Source organism: Garra rufa, chromosome 15 (assembly GCF_049309525.1).
Source record: "Garra rufa chromosome 15, GarRuf1.0, whole genome shotgun sequence".
NCBI classification, from domain to species: Eukaryota; Metazoa; Chordata; class Actinopteri; order Cypriniformes; family Cyprinidae; genus Garra; species Garra rufa.
In genome coordinates this window covers 13,480,488-13,497,530 of record NC_133375.1, presented here as the reverse complement: position 1 = coordinate 13,497,530, position 17,043 = coordinate 13,480,488, and the positions used below count along the sequence as shown (strand labels likewise).

The 17,043-nt window shown below is 34.9% G+C and overlaps 1 protein-coding gene across 1 annotated transcript in view; it reads left to right on the top strand.

The window, feature by feature from the left end:
- Window positions 1-7,121: 7,121 nt before the first annotated feature.
- Window positions 7,122-17,043, top strand: part of dok2 (docking protein 2) — a 29,449-nt gene continuing 19,527 nt past the window's right edge. Inside the window, exons 1-4 of the mRNA XM_073819805.1 lie at window positions 7,122-7,231; window positions 11,722-11,853; window positions 12,374-12,541; window positions 16,263-16,386. Of these exons, the coding sequence (XP_073675906.1) occupies window positions 7,172-7,231; window positions 11,722-11,853; window positions 12,374-12,541; window positions 16,263-16,386 (484 nt within the window). The 5' untranslated portion in view covers window positions 7,122-7,171. The remainder of the gene's footprint in view (window positions 7,232-11,721; window positions 11,854-12,373; window positions 12,542-16,262; window positions 16,387-17,043) is intronic.

Genomic DNA, 17,043 nt, shown 5'->3' with positions numbered 1-17,043 from the left:
TTGCAATTATTTTTTTCTCAGAATTGTGAGATATAAACTCAGAATTTCAAGAAATTTGGTCATAATTGTGTGATATAAACTTGCAACTGCGAGTTATAAAGTTAAAATTGTGAGATATAAACTTGCAATTCTGAGAACATATCAGTGAAATAAACTTACAATTTATTACTCAGTACTGAGTTATAACGTTAACTTGTTTATATTCTGACTTTATAACTCATAATTGCGAGTTTACCTCACAATTCTCACTTTATAACTCGCAGTTGCGTGTTTAGAATTTAGAGTCAGAATTGCGAGATACAAATTAGCATTGGCAAGAAAACGTTCAGAATTGCGAGTTCTAAAGTTAACTTGTTTATATTCTGACATTGTAACTCGTAATTGTGAGTTTATCATGCAATTCTGACTTTTTAACTCGCAATTTGTGAGTTTATATCATGCTATTCTGAAAAAAAGTCAGAACTGAGTTTATCTATTTTATCTTTCAATTCTGAGTTTATAACTCATAATTAAGAGTTTATCACTCAGTTCTGAAAAAAGTCAGAATTGCGAGTTATAAATTCAGAATTGCAAAATATACTGTAAATTTGCAGTTGCTAGAAATTTTTTTTAAATTGCGTTATCTGACTATATAACTCGCAATTGCATTATTCTGAGATATTCAGAAATGTTTGTTTTTATCATGCTATTTTGAGAAAATAGTCAGAATTGTGAGTTTATATCTCAATTCTGACTTTATAACTTGCAATTGCGAGTTTATATCATGCAATTCTAAGGAAAAAATTGAATTGAGAGTTTTTATCACACAATTCTGAAAAAAAAAATTATTGTAAGTTTATATCTTACAATTCTGACTTTATAACTCATAGTTGTGAGTTTATATCATGCAATTCTGACTTTATAACTTGCACACGTTTGCATCACAATTCTGAGAAAAAAGTTGCAATAACTTTTTACATTTTTATTATTCAGTGGCGGGAAAAAATAAAATACTTCACTCATAAGGACATTCACCTGCTGGCATAATGCTGTAATTCAGAGTCACTGAAAATCTGCACAGCCTTTTCTTTTTAGTCTTATCTTTTCTGAAAGGCCATTGTTGTTTGAGAACTTGCTGCTGTCTTTTCTTGTGCTTGACTTTTGTGCAAACTCAGTTCCTTACAATCCACCCGTTTCGACTCAAAGCAGAATGTGTATCAGCCTCTGAGTTTATGTGTGTTTCCACATGTGGCATCTCTTTTACCAGCCTTTCCTTCAAGTGTGTGTCAGATCTGGGTGAGGCAGTTGAACACACAGCTGGCTTTAATATACCTTTATGATCTCCTGTCTTAGGACATAAACACAGGGATCCTATTCTTCAGTACATGTTCATACAGGTTGAACTTCTTTTGATGAAAATACAACAAACACCATCAGGCTACTTATTGATATAGCGTAAACATCTCTTAACCTTCTAATTTCACCTTTTAGTGAAGAAGAGACCTGTATTTAACAGAACAGCCGTGGATAACAGCTTTTTAACCCCCATTTTTTCCTCTGCTTCATGATTTTCTCTGGAGCCTCATCATTACTCAGAATGATTATGATAACAGTTATGCATTTAATTTTATGTTTACATTTTCGATGCTACATTATGAAAACTGAGTAAAAGATTCACATTTTGACACTTTGTTGTTTAAACCTCTAATTCAGGGATTGGACAACTTTTGATGGTATTTAACATAAATGTACTGTACTGTACAGTGGTTGTACTGTAAAAACACTGAGGCAGAGTTATACACCATTCTTTCTTTACAACAACAACATGCGTAATAAACCAAATGTAACAACATGTGGTTTAAGGGTCCATTTACATGACTTCCACCCAGCAGTCGACTGTTAAAGCAATTATCCTGCAGTAAGGTCTAAATCATGTCAGACTGAGAGTACCTTGAGACAGAGCCATTTCCTCTTGCCTTAAACAACCAAACACTCTAAAAAAACCTCTACTAGACATGCTAAGTATTTTGACTTGGGTAGAATATATCATAAAGGATCTCCATGGGTGCCCTTGCCACAGGGTTAGACCCAAGATCACCTAAAAATAAAAATGTACTCACCCTCAGGTAATTCAAGACTTGAAGTTCTAGAGTTGCGTGAATTACTTGTGAATTTTTGTAATGTTTTTATCAGCTGTTTGGACTCTGACAGCATCTATCCACTGTATCCTCCATTGGTGAACAAGTGATGTTGCTAAATTTCTCTAGATCTGTTAGGATAAAGAAACAAACTCATTTACATGTTGGATGGCCTGAGGACGACTACATTTTCAGCAAATGTTCATTTTTGGGTGAACTATTTATTTAAGTTTTTTTATCTCCTCATGCTTTGTGATTTTAGTCGGTGTGGCAGTTCCCAAGACAAAACTCTAGTTGTTTCCAGAAGTTTAGCAGAGTCAGTGGTTTCTGTTTCATTGCTGTCAGTTATTTTTCTTTTCCCCAAATTCTATGGAAAACTGAAGAAATATTCAGGGGATCGTGTGAACGTCCAGAGCCAGCAGCGAGGGGCTTCCCATCTCTGCCCAAGAATCCGCTAATATCCTGTGTCATGAAAAGACATTACTGGCACAGAGAAGGAGGCCAAAAACAGACTGAGGTAAAGGCCTGAAATTGAAATAAACAGCTTTAGGAAATGCAGTAGACAACCAAAAACATGCAGATTAATTTATATAGCTTACCAGATTTAGTTATTGCTGGTTGGGAATGCGTTTCTGAGGCGAAGAACCAAAAATGTCAAAATGACTATTGTTCACTTTCCCATTTTTGTTCTCCATCAACCATCACAGACACCACAGGCACTCAAATTCCCCTGTAGGCTAATGCTAAACCATGATAGCCACTTAAAAACAGCCTCTCTGCTCTCCAAGAGCTGCCTCTGTCTGATTTAAATAAAGGAAAGCATTTCCAGACTCTTCAACAAGTCATTTCCATGCTTTTGTTTTCCTTCCAGTTTTGTGGAAAATGAGATCCATGTGCTGTGCGAAAGACCATCAGTCTTCTGAATGGATTTATTGTAATCAATAAAGTGAGAGTGGAAGACAACAGGAAGAGTTCTTGTTCATGATTGAGGAACAATAACAGACAAATGAGAAACATCACAGAGAGTAACTTGTGAGGCAAAAGACTCTGAATTCAAACACGAATACGAATCTCTTCCTTTCTCTTTTTGTGTCTTGTTAGCGGTTTATTGCATTGTGTTCTTTTACAACTTAATCTTGTCATTCTTAATTAAATTATGCTTTTAAGAAAATTTGAGATGATATATGACCTCAAACTTTAATTCTATCAAAACGCGATCTTTATTATGAGAAGTGTGTGCGGTGTGGTGATACATATCATGTGCAGTACCGTTTTAAGGCCCTAGAGGGCAGTGAAAAGATACGGCTTAGAACCATGAAGTCTTGTTTATTGCTGCTCATATTTTGATTTGAGGTATAAACGAGCCCTTAAGTATTAAACTTCGACATAGATTTCATCCTGCGCTGTTTATAAAACAGACAAAATATGACTTTATTTATGCAGCTTGGTGAGCAGAGGTGAGCTGCTACTTCAGATCGATAAGCGACTTAAACAAACATGCAAGATTTGAATTTTTTAGAAAGGCAGGATGGCCTCATTAAATTTGGACCAGTGAGCAGCCACACAGTATATAGGCTACTAATGTTTTTAAAAACACCCCACCTTATTTTTGTCTTGGTGCGGCCATTTAGTTATTTTATGGGTCTGGCTTCTGGTCTCATCCTTATCCAGCTATTTTTAGCTGCACAAAACAGCTCGTTTTACTTGATGTTGCATATTTGTGTGTCTTATGTTATTTTAATGTATTGTCTTAATTATAGTGCAAATAGTTTTACAGTTTACTGCCTGTTGATATTCTTGTTGTTTTCTTATAGCTTTATTTCTTATCTCACCCATAGACTTACTTCCACGTTGAAGAATAAGGTTGCGACGGCCTGAAAAACACCCACAACATCTTGTCGTCATGGAGGCAGTTTTTTAACAGGCATGCAGCTAATTTGTTTCAGAAAATATTTGGGACAAAATTCTGTTTGAGTCAACTAAATGCAGACTTCCCTTGGAAGAAAGGCTTTGTTTGTAGGTCTGACAGCTGTGTTGCATTAATGTTGCAGGCCAAAAGGCAGAGGCCTAATGAATGAATATAGTACTGGTATTGGATCCTTATAGTGGCCCTGGACCACAAAACCAGTCTTAAGTAGCATGTTTGTAGCAATAGCAAAAAATACATTGTATGGGTCAACATTATCGTTAATCATTAGGATATTAAGTTAAGATCATGTTCCATAAAGATATTTTATACCATAAATATATCAAAACCTAATTTTTGTTTAGTAATATGCATTGCTAAGAACTGTTTTGCAAACTTTAAGAGCAATTTTCTCAATATTTAGATTTTTTCGCACCCTCAGATTCCTGATTTTCAAATAGTTGTATTTCGGCCAAATATTGTCCTATCCATACATCAATGGAAAGCTTATTTATTCAGCTTTCAGATGATGTATAAATCAAAATTAAAATAAATAAATAAATAAATACCCTTATGAAAGGTTTTGCCGTCCAGGGTTACACATGATGATTAAATACATTTATTTAAATGCATTTTATATCAAGGCCTTTACAAATTGTATAACCTATATTACAAACATATATATATATATATATATATATATATATATATATATATATATATACAGTGTGTATATGTATGTGTGTATATATATATATATATATATATATATATATATACTTAAGCCTGAAATTATTCATACCCCTGGCAAATCAAAGTTACTTTTATTCAACCAGCAAGTTTTTTTTTTTAAGAAAAATAACTGACAGCAATGAAACAGAAACCACTGACTCTGCTAAACTTCTGGGAATCAACTAGATTAGAAATGACACAGATGTCTCCCAGAAGATAATAAGATGATGTAAAAAAGGCATCATTGTAGAAAAAATGATTACTCATCTTTTATTTACATTTGAACAAAAAGTAGCATGTCCAAAATTATTCATACCCTTCTCAATAATCAATAGAAAAGCCTTTATTGGCTATTACAGCAATCAAACACTTCCTATAATTGCTGACCAGCTTTTTGCATGTCTCCACTGATATTTTTGCCCATTCATCTTTAGCGATGAGCTCCAACTCTTTCAGGTTGGAGGGTCTCCTTGCCATCACCCTGATCTTTAGCTCCCTCCACAGATTCTCAATTGGATTTAAGTCAGGACTCTGGCTGGGCCACTGCAAAACGTTAATGTTTTTGTTAATGTTAATGTTAATGTTTTTTTTTAATGTCTGCTAACCATTTCTTTACCACTTTTGCTGTGTGTTTTGGGTCGTTGTCGTGTTGAAATGTCCACTAGTTTTTCTTCAGACTGCCTGATGTTGTTGTTGAGAAATTTGATGTATTGCTCCTTGTTCATGGTGCCGTTTACTTTGATTAGGTTCCCTGGTCCGCCGGCTAAAAAACACGCCCAAAACATTAGGTTCCCACCCCCATGTTTGACAGTGGGGATGGTGTTCTTAGGGTTGAAGGCTTCTTCTTTTTTACACCAAATGAAGGATACATCATTGTGGCCAAACAATGTTTCATCTGACCATAAAACAGAAGACCAGAAGTCTTCTTCTTTGTCCAGATGAGCATTTGCAAAAACCAAGCAGCCTTTTGTGTGCCTTATCTGGAGAAGTGGTGTCCTCCTTGGTCTGCGTCTGTGGAACCCAGTGGTATGCCTTGAGATGTTGCCACCAGCAGAGCCCAGATTCATCAGGATGACCTTGGTGATGATCCTTGGATTCTTTTTTACCTCTCTCACTATCCTCCTGGCCAGCACAGGTGTCACTTTTGGCTTCCTCTGAGATTTTTCACAGTGCGGAACCTCTTGTATTTTTTTAATAATATTTTGCACTGTAGCCACTTTAGATATGGTTTTATAGCCCTTTCCTGACTTGTGAGCAGCCACAATGCGCAGCCGCAGGTCCTCAGTGAGCTCCTTTGTCTTAGCCATGACTGTCCACAAACCAACAGCGGAAAGCTTCTGTTTTTCACCTGTTGAGTTGATTAAAACAGCTGTTCCCAATGAATCAGGGTAATTAGGATGCTTTAGAACAGCTTGGACTATTTGGAATGGTATAGAACTTTGGATTTTCCCAAAGACTTTGACAGTTTGCAAAGGGTATGAATAATTTCGGATATGCCACTTTTTGTTCAAATGTAAATAAAAGCTGAGAAATATTTTTTCCACAATAATGCCTCTTGTATATTGTCTTATTATCTTTTGGGAGAAGCCTGTGTCATTTCTGGTTAAAAAAAACAAAACAAAAATAAACTTGCTGGTTGAATAAAAGTAACTTTAATTCAGAATTTGCCAGGGGTATGAATAATTTTGGGCTTGTCTGTATATAGAAATGTATTAAAAGTAACACTATTACTGTGTTCAAAAAATTATTTAATATGGAATACAATTGATAGTCTTTGTCTAGATGCAGGCATTGGTCAGTAAAGCATCCCTCGTTTTCTGGAAGGTAAGTTGGTTTATGTGTGTGTGCTTGTGTGTGTGATGGAAACTTGACACATTGAAAAGGAAGTGTGCAGTTGACCACAGCCCCTGAAAAATAAGACCTCAGACCTAAAATAGCTCTGATGTGATAAATATAAATCAGTGACGTTATTTACATGACCTTCTACTTTAATATTTTAATTTTTTTTTTTACAATTTACTCCTTAAATTCTTAACAAAATAATATGAGACAATCATATGGAAACGCTCAGGCCTTATGAGGTTAAACAGAAATGTCAAAATATCTATTTTGCCTAATTTCCTGAGTTTGCTAAGTTTATATAGTTTATACATTTACAATACGATGCTGTTTCCTTTCATTTGGTTACAAAATAACATGAGGAAACTCATGATCTTGAGTAATCATTGTGGCTTTGGCTTTCATACATAGAGACTCATTGCACAGCTCTGCAAAAGAAGTGTCAACTCTTCTGGGCTATACAGGAAGCAGATATGGCGGAACTTGGAGATGCTGTTTGCGTCACAAGCAAGTTTAGCAGAAGATACGCCAGATGAGACAGTCTTAAGGAGCTGGGTCGGAGACAAGACTGAGAGAAATGGAGGAGGACATTAGAAAGAAGGGGATGCTGTATTTACAACAACAGCGGTTTGGGAAGGTAAGACACAACTTGCTTTACTTACTGTGAAGCAGCCGAACATTAAAAGACGATATCAAACAACAGTCACTATTGTCACAGAACAAAATGAAGGCTGTACTAAAAAGACTAATTTGGCCTGACAGGATATAGCTGCTCCATTACATAAATTACCACAAACTCCATGGATATTGTAAAAACTCTATTGTTGGATCTTGTCTATTTATTAATTAGCAAAATGTTCGCAAAATGCTACTGGACAGTCGCCCTTCTTTATTTCCTGTATAACACCTACAATTTTGTGTGCGGTTGTCTGTAAATTTGCAAAACAGCTGTTCATATTGCAGACAGATGAAAGGATACAATAAAATATGATATAAAACAACAATAAAACTGTTAATAAGTGTGGAAATTAAGGCCTCATGGAAAGGAACCACTAATGTACTCTTAATGTTGAGTAGTATTGTATTGCAGTACTATATCAGTTCAATTGTATCTATTAAAAAAAAAACATCACTGTATAAATAAATAAATCTGACAAAAAGCAGCTGTGGTTGCCAGAATTTTACCATTTAAAAAAAAAAAAAACCTGAATTAATCCTGATATAATGTTAAAATTAATCAATTCAACAGCCAACCGAAGTATTAAAATACATTGACAACCTAAAATACACATGCGGTCATGAACAATGCCGCATGTACAGATTCAATGCATATCACAAATTTCTTACCCACAAGTAAATACTTAAAGGGGTCCTATTATGCTCTTTTACAAAGTCTTGTTTTGGGGGTGTACTAGAACATGCTCTCATGCTTGGTGGTTCGAAAAACGCATTATTTTTCACATAATTTACATTATTACAAAAGCTTTCTCCTCAGGCTGGCACAAATGGCTTGATTAGTTCCGGGTTTGATGAAGGCCCGCCTTCTGAAAAACGAAATATGTTGTGATTGGTTAGTAGCCCCACTGCATTACGATTGGCAAACAGCTTAGACGGCGTTACAGTCTTGCCACGCCCCTTCCCAAAGCATCAAGTTATAAACACCATCAATATAAATATAAACACCGTCATGGTAACACATTAAAATCACAATGCAATAACTTAATTTAGCGTTTTTACTGTCTTTTGCTATTAGAATCACATTTTTTTCGTAATGGATTAGTTGAATTAGTTTTACCCCTCTTGCGTCAAAGTATAATATACTGAAGACTTATGAATTACTTGGGGATCAGATATTAAAGGTTTCTGTTTTTATAACAGCTCAAAAGTGTTTTTATGTGTGTTAGTGTACAGAAATTATATTTCAATTAACAAGTGACTGAAAAAGATAAAGACGTCTGCATTATAAATTAGTGTGCAACTCGCTGGGCTCATAAATTTCAATTAGCAGCCTTCGCTTTGCCTAATTTGAACCACATGTTTGTCGCCAAATACTCCATATCTATAGAGCAATTGCAATAAAAGAGCAATTCATGAATCATATTAAGCTCCCTGGCAGTGTCATGAACAGCTTCCTGAACTGTGAACGTGATCCACTTTAACTTGTCCATAGTCTCATCTAAAACCATTTTCGCTTCATTTTGATTGATGGCACTGATAATATTGTTGGTTCCGCCATATGGGACTGTACAAGAGGAATAGCCTGTTGGCATAATTTAGAGGACTTATGGGGCTGCTGGAGTCCATTAAAGTGAGCTAATGTTAGGAATAGGATCAGGCCTGTCTCTTTAGGAAACCACAAGGAGTGTGTTGCATCTGTAATAGATTATGTGCTGTTTGAGGCCATGAATTGCTCTGAAATGGTAGGTAATGTCCGTATCACTGAGATTAGTTAAACTCTTCATCTTATTACGCATTTCCTGACTGAGGAAGCTCACACTTTAAGTACTATCAATTGATGCTCACGTGGTCCAACCATCCTTATGCATTTGAGTCAGTGTTAAAGCTGGAATAGGTTAGGTAGGTAATGTGTTTTGTATTGACGTGTAAAAACTTTCCCTTTTGACTTTTTGGTGACTTTTCATTTAAAAATCTTTTGGGAAGATGGACTCCGGCTATTTTTACATACAGCACTTCCCATTTTAAGGTCAAAAACGTGCAAAACTGTTGTTAATATCGCTGACATCATGAAAACGGTATTTGTTTTACTATGTGGAAGAGCGGGGTAAAGTGTGTCTAAGTGTCTGAGTGTCTTAATCTAGCTGTGCATCATTTTTGTCCATATATTTAGAAAAGGCAACATCATATGTGATTTAGAAAGTGTTTTTACATGTCAAAGTGACTTTTTGATATAGCAGAAGAAATATATTTAATTTTATGGTTTAAAAATATACATGGTAGTGAATTTATAAAACTATGTAAATGATTTGGCTCAAGACTAAGCAGTTACTTATTAAGAAAATACTGTGGGGTAAGTTGTGCCAATGTTTTAGCATTATTTTATTTTCTAACAGTGATTGTATGCTTTGCTTCTAAATGCAGATATATTTTTACAGATTCTATTAATATTACAAATACCAAGTATGTTATTTGGTAAGGCTGAGTGTTGACAAGAATTTCATGATTCGATTCAATTGTGATTCACAAGCTTGTGATTCGATTCCATTGCTGATTTGATTCGATAACAATTATTTTGGATATATATCATGTACAGTACAGCTAAGGTCAAAAGTTTACATTCTCCTTTCAGAATCTGCAAAGTATTAATTATTTGACTAAAATGAGAAGGATCATACAAAATGCATGTTCTTTTTAAATAGTACTGACCTGAAAAAGATATTTCACATATATACATATAGATGTTCTTCAGAAAGAAAAATTATGCATTAAGAGCCACAGGGTGAAAACTTTTGAACAGAATAGAGATGTGTACATTTTTCTTGTTTTGCCTAAATATAATATTTTTTCATTTAGTACTGCCCTTCAGAGGCTACAGAAGATAGTTACATTCTTCCCAGAAGACAAAATAAATGAAACCTCAAAAATTCAAAAAGTTTTCACCCCCCCTCCCTATTCTTAATGCATTATTTTTCCTTCTGGAGCATCATTGAGCATTTGAACCTTTCTATAATAGTCCCTCAGTTGTCCTCCAAAATGGATGGATCCCAAAATCATACAGTCATTGTTGGAAAGGGTTCAAATACACAAAAGTGCTGGAAAACCAAATAATTTGTGGCACCTGAATTTTTCTGAAGAACAGCAGGCACTTTAACTGCTGAGGACAAACAATTGACTCATGAGCAACTATTACGAAACAAAAAAACACAGTTGTGGATCATTCAGGTAACAACACAGTATTAAGAATCAAGGGGATGTAAACTTTTAATCGGGGTCATTTTTATAAATTAAACTATTATTTTCTCTTGTGGACTACATGTAAACATCTTTTATGTGGAATATCTTATTCAGGTCAGTACTAAATAAACAATAACATGAATTTAGTAGGATCCCATTTATTTAGGTAAAATAATTACTATTTTGCAGATTCTGAAAGGGGGGTGTAAACTTTTGACCTCAACTGTACAGTAAATACTAACGTTACATTACTATAATGTTGAAGGTTAAAATTAACGTATTCATACAAACGCTTAAATTACACTCAGTGAAGTTTTTGTAATAATAAAGTTGCAATTGCATAATTATATTTCTACTCCAATTAGTTTCATTTTTCTAGCTGACCAAGGAGTTTATGGTCGCCGAATATGTTTTTTTCTGAGGTAAATGTTAGGTTACGTGACATCTTTTCACATTTGATTAAGCGATTACATGAGACAGGATATGGATTTCAGTAAGTTGCACGGTTTCTTTTAACCTACCTTCAGATGTTTATTCATGTTGACTTTGTGTTTAAACTGATATTAAAGAAGAGGAGAGTTGACGTTTAGCTTCTCTTGAACTGAAGCACTACAACGATCTGTCACTCCACAATAAACAGCGCTGAAACGGCATTTATAGTTTGAATACTGTAATAAAATGGACATAATTTAAAATCTGAGACTTTGATATGAAATCTGAGATTTCACATCAAAAGTAACAAAGCACAAAGCTTATTGCCGTTTATTGAATGGGAAGTGTGCTAAGATGGTACGTTTATTAACTGAAAACATGCTAGACTAATCGATTCTTGGGATTTAAGAATCAATATCGTTTTCCTATTAAAACAAACTATTAATTGTTTCACTAAAATGTGCAGAGTATTAAACCTGTTTCTGGCTGCTTTATGATAGTGTGAATAATGTTCATCAAGATGAGACTTTTACAAATTTTGACGTAGTGATTCAACCTACTCATCAACATATGAGTCAAGTTTTGTCACAAGATGATGTTTTATATCTCTAATATGTTTTACAGATGTTAGGTCTTCTAATGTTGTTTGATATTAGACATCCTAAAATATAACAAGGCCCATTAGTTTTACATCTCAATAATGTGCATATCTGGAGGACATTGCAAATGAAGAAGTGTGACAGTTTACGTCACTTTCAGCCATTTATCTTCTCTCTGTTTCAGAAATGGCGTAAGGTCTGGTCCGTGCTGTACCGAGAGAGCTCCTGCTCCATCTCTCGCCTTGAGTTTTTTGAGTTTAAAGATGGAGCTGGCAACACGCTGGAGAAGGCCAACCGCAAACAGGAAAACAAAAAGGTGAGCAACAAACCGTAAAGCTCAGATTTTCCACGTGATGCAAACATAACAAATAAGACGTGGCGCATCTGAAGAGAGCAATGTAGATCCTTTATGTGCCACAGTCAATGAACAGTCAAACTCGGTAGGGGGTCATGCAGATGGTTTATGTGTGGGCGAACATGTACAAACTATTTGCAGGATGTGCCATTAAATCTGTTCCCATTTTTCTTATGAAAGATGAGAAACAAAAATCAGCCTTTCCATAAAAAATTGGATTTTCACAGAAAAGCTATCTTCTAAAATGAATGCATATGGATGATCAGATCTGGGAAGAAAGGAAAAAACATTCATGCATTATACTACCCATGCACCCAGATTGCAAATCTGGACATCTTTAAGCATAATTACATGCGGATGTGTTTGTCCACTTGTCAAACATTTCAAAACAAATGGAAAAAAAAAAAACCTTGCTTTCTTAATGTGTAAGCTTTTTTTTTAAACCTCAATTTTTGAGTTTCATGTTGTTGCTTTTTTACAGGTGATAAAAATGAACGACTGCATTCGTGTTTCTGAGGCTGATGTTGAAGGTTGTCCTCGGGATTGTGGACCTTTTCTGGTGGAGACAACTGAGAAGACATTTGTTTTTGCTGTTGAGACAGCTGAATTGGAGGACTGGACCCAGAAACTGTGTGAAATCGCCTTTCCGGTATTGTGTGATTGTTTCTTTTGAGTATTTAAGACTGCTTTTGAAAAATCTTGTTTTGGAATATTGTGGTGCTGTCTTTTGTCCCAGGGCTTTGTAAACAAAGTTGTGTTTTTGAAGCTTTTGTTGTGTGCCAGTGTAACAGACACACACACATATATATATATTTAATTCTGCCATCACAATATGCAAAGTATTAATTATTTTACCAAAATAAGAGGGATCACACAAAATGTATTTTATTTTTTATTTAGTACTAACCTGAATAAGATATTTCACATATATGCATAGATGTTCTCCAGAAAGAAAAATGATGCATTAAGAGCCAGGGGGTGAAAACTTTTGAACAGAATAGAGATGTGTACATTTGTCATATTTTGCCAAAATATCTTATTTTTTTCATTTAGTACTGCCCCTCAGAGGCTCCAGAAGATAGTTACATGTTTCCCAGAAGACAAAATAAATGTCATTTACCCTGATCTTCAAATTTAAAATGTGTTCACCCCCTGGCTCTTAATTCATCATTTTTCCTTCTGGAGCATCAGTAAGCGGTTGAACCTTCTGTAATAGTTGTAGAGTCTCTCAGTTGTCCTCAGTGTGAAAAGATGAATCTCAAAATCATGTCTCAGTCATGGTTGGAAAGAGTTCAAATACACAAAGTGCTGGAAAACTAAAGAATTTGTGGGACCTGAAGGATTTTTCTGAAGAACAGCGGGCAGTTAACTTCATTGAACTTAATTGTTCAAGACAAACAATTGAACAATAGGGATGTGACGAGATCTCGTGGCATGATCATGAGAGAATCGTAATCTTCAATTTAGATTGGAATTTATCCAGAATCGTGCAGCTTTAGTTTACATGTTTATTACAGCATATAATTCATTAAAATGAAAGTTTAATTTCATAAAGTACAAGTTCATATCAAAATGCACATGCATTTTGTGTTTTTCAGTTGAATAAAACACTGTTTTCCCCTATATATTTCATCATTGAGGATTTCTTTTAAAAAGTTTCTCGTCACAACCCTATTGAACAACTATCATGAACAACTATTGCCTTTTTTTCGGTATTGTGTGATTGTCTCTTTTGAGTATTTAACACTGCTTTTGAAAGCAAAAAGTCTTGTTTTGGAATAGTGTGGTGCGACACCTCGCTTGACACCTGATTGTGAAAGTGTAAAGCGGTTATCAAAGTTTCCAGGTTTGGTTCTGTCTTTTGTCCCAGGCTTTATAACCGAAGTTGTGTTTTTGAAGCTTTTGTTGCGTGCCAGTGTAACAGACATTGATATTTACTTCTGCCATCAGCCAAGACTATAGAGATTGTCTTGCTGAAAGCTTGTCAGCTCCTTATGCTAATATTTCTGCAGACGTGAGGATTCAAATTGCGGCAGCTTGCCAGGGTTTTTGTCACCTCAGCAGATGTAAAAACTCTTCAAAGCTGATCAGAAACTTGCTTGTGCGACTCACGGAGCTGCTCATTCTCATGCTCCTCTAGTTAATATTTGTGCAAAGACGAGCTTTTGTTTCCAGTGAATGTGTTTTTTTATATATCTTTTAAAGAAGGGGAGTTGTTTTCGTATCTCATTGTACCGTATATTTGTGCTGTGAGTGACAGTCATACTGTAGTTCAAATAAAGGAAGTAACTACCAAGTTACATTGACTTAATAGATGTTAAAGGTGCATAAGCTCACTAGTGTAAAAGCTCACGGTTGCTGTGCTCTGGTCATGGCTTACTGGCTTACAGTATGCTCTGAGCAATGGGGCCTGTACCCTAAGGGTTGACCTTATGAAAGCTTCTCTAATTTTAACTTCTCATTTTAACAGATTCTAGAATAGTATATCATACCCGGTGGTTTGACCTCACACTCTTTTGAGCTAATAATTCTTCTCTTTAGTTCCATATCCACATGAACTACATTTTAACATCTTCTTCTAACATCTTAGTACTTTTACCGCACTGAAGTATATAGTATAGCAAGTGTAGAAAGTCATTCAAATAAATAAATAAATAAATAAATAAGCTCAGACACAGAATTATTTAAAGACTTATATATAGTTCACGACAAATTAAATAAGTTAAATATTAATGGTATAACAATTAAATAATGCACTCAATATGAATCTATATGAATTTGAAATATTTTCTCTAATTTAATAACTACATCTTTTAAAGGGGTCATCGGATGCAAAACTCACTTTTTTCATGTTGTTTGAACATTAATGTGTGTTGGCAGTTTGTGTACACAACCACCTACAATGATAAAAATCCACCCAGTGGTATTTTTTTATCTTTAAAAGTAATATCCCCTTTTTAAAATCAGGTCATTCTCAGCTTCTTGTCGTTGTAACGAAACACATGAGCGTCTTACCTTAGACCCGCCCTCACCGAGCCGAAACAGTCCGAATACAATCGCCATTGTGTGACTCAGGTGCAGAGGAAGACTCTAATTGAGCGATTGAGGTGTTCTGTTGTTGGATGTAATAATGAACATAGCAGTAGTCATTTACTCCCGACATATGAGCCTCTTAAGAGCCGATAAATGCGGCTAAAGTAAACATTACAGCTCGTAATCCCTCAGCAGAGAGGGGCGGGGCAAGCAGAGCTCATTTGCATTTAAAGGGCCCATGCGATAAAATGAGCTGATATTTTGAGGAGCTGATTTTGACAAGGTAAAAGGGTGTTTTTTTTACACTACTATTGAGAATTTTTAACCAAAGTATATTAGAGACTTTTCATTAAGACCCTAAAGAATCATGAATCATATGAAATGCTGTTCTTTTTACATTTTACAAAAGTGTCACAGGTTCCAAAAAAAGTTAAAAAATATTAAGCAGTTTTTAACATTGATAATAAATCAGCATATTAGAATGATTTCTGAAGTATCAAGTGACACTGGAGACAAATGACACTGATGAAAATTCAGCTTTGCATCCCAGAAATAAATATTTTAATGTATATTAAAATAGAAAACTCATTTTAAATTGCAATAATATTTCATAATTATTACTGTTTTTCCTGTATATTGGAGCAAATAAATTGAACTTTGATGAGCATAAGGAACTTCTTTAAAAAGCATTACTGATGCAAAACGTTTGGATGGCAGTGTAGTTAGATGAACGAATAGTTGATAAATAGATAGATCGATAGACATAGATACTGTAGTTAGGTTCTGTAGATGGGTGGATAGATAGAGAGAGAGAGCGAGATAGATAGATAGATAGATAGATAGATAGATAGATAGATAGATAGATAGATAGATAGATAGATAGATAGATGATAGATAGATAGATAGATAGATAGATAGATAGATAGATGATAGATAGATAGATAGATAGATAGATAGATAGATAGATAGATAGATAGATAGATAGATAGATAGATAGATAGATAGATAGATAGATAGATAGACTTTACTTCATAAAGGGCGTGACAAATTGAATTCATATTCTAAATCATTAATAGAATGGGAGCCAGTTCTTTAGTCAGAATTTTGTCCAACTCTGTCTGCCAGATGAAAAATTGGCTTCTGTTTGATTGGAAAAGTATCAATTAGTGAGACGAGTTACACACCAAGCTTTAAAAATCAAGCTTAGAGTTCGTTCAAATCTTCACACATTAGTATGAGAAACAGCATATAGTGATGCATGCCATATATGGAATTGAATCATTCAGATATATTGATATAGATCAATGAAAATGCTGAGATTGTGTATGGTGTCTCAGGTTCCTCCACTTTTTGGCTTTTTCCTATTAAAAAAGGCTGATGTCATTGAGAATTTAGGTCTGAAGTGGTGCTACAGAAAGCCAACAGTAGAAGCTGTGGTGTGGCTGTTGAATGAGGAACGCTGTGTGGAATGGAAGTGCTTTATGTAATGCATTGGGGGAAATGAATACGGCTTTATACTGAGAAGGTTTCTGTTGTGCAACATAATATGATCACTTCGGCACAGTTTTGGAGAGCGTTTGTTGGCTCAGAATGTGGTTCCTCAACAAAGGCCATTTGTCCAGAGTCGTGTGGTGAAGTTAAACTGAATTTCGGCTGGTGCAAAAATAAAGAGGTGCAAAGAAAATTTCCATAGCACATATATACCACTGAAGATGGCACTTACTGATAGAGGACCAACAGTGTGATAACAGCTATATTAAGCTGAGTATCGTTGGCTGTTGTAACTATATATTGTTATAACTCTAGTGAGTGTTTTGTGTAACAGTTGTGTTTTAGGACTGTGGATCTCAAATTATGTACGTTGTCTGTGATTATATCAGACCGGATCAGTGTTATTTTTATTTTTGTCATATACTATTGTAGATTTTATTAATATTTTGAAATCCATTTTTCATTTTAAAGTGTTAGTGTGTTCTTATTAGTTAGTTATTTCAGTTGTAGTACTTTAGCAAATTTTCGTTGTTGTTTAGTTTAAGTTTTTCCTTTGTTATTTGTCATTTGGTATTTTTCTGTGTTCACGGACTGTAAAAAAGGTAGGACTAATTATGTTAGGACAAA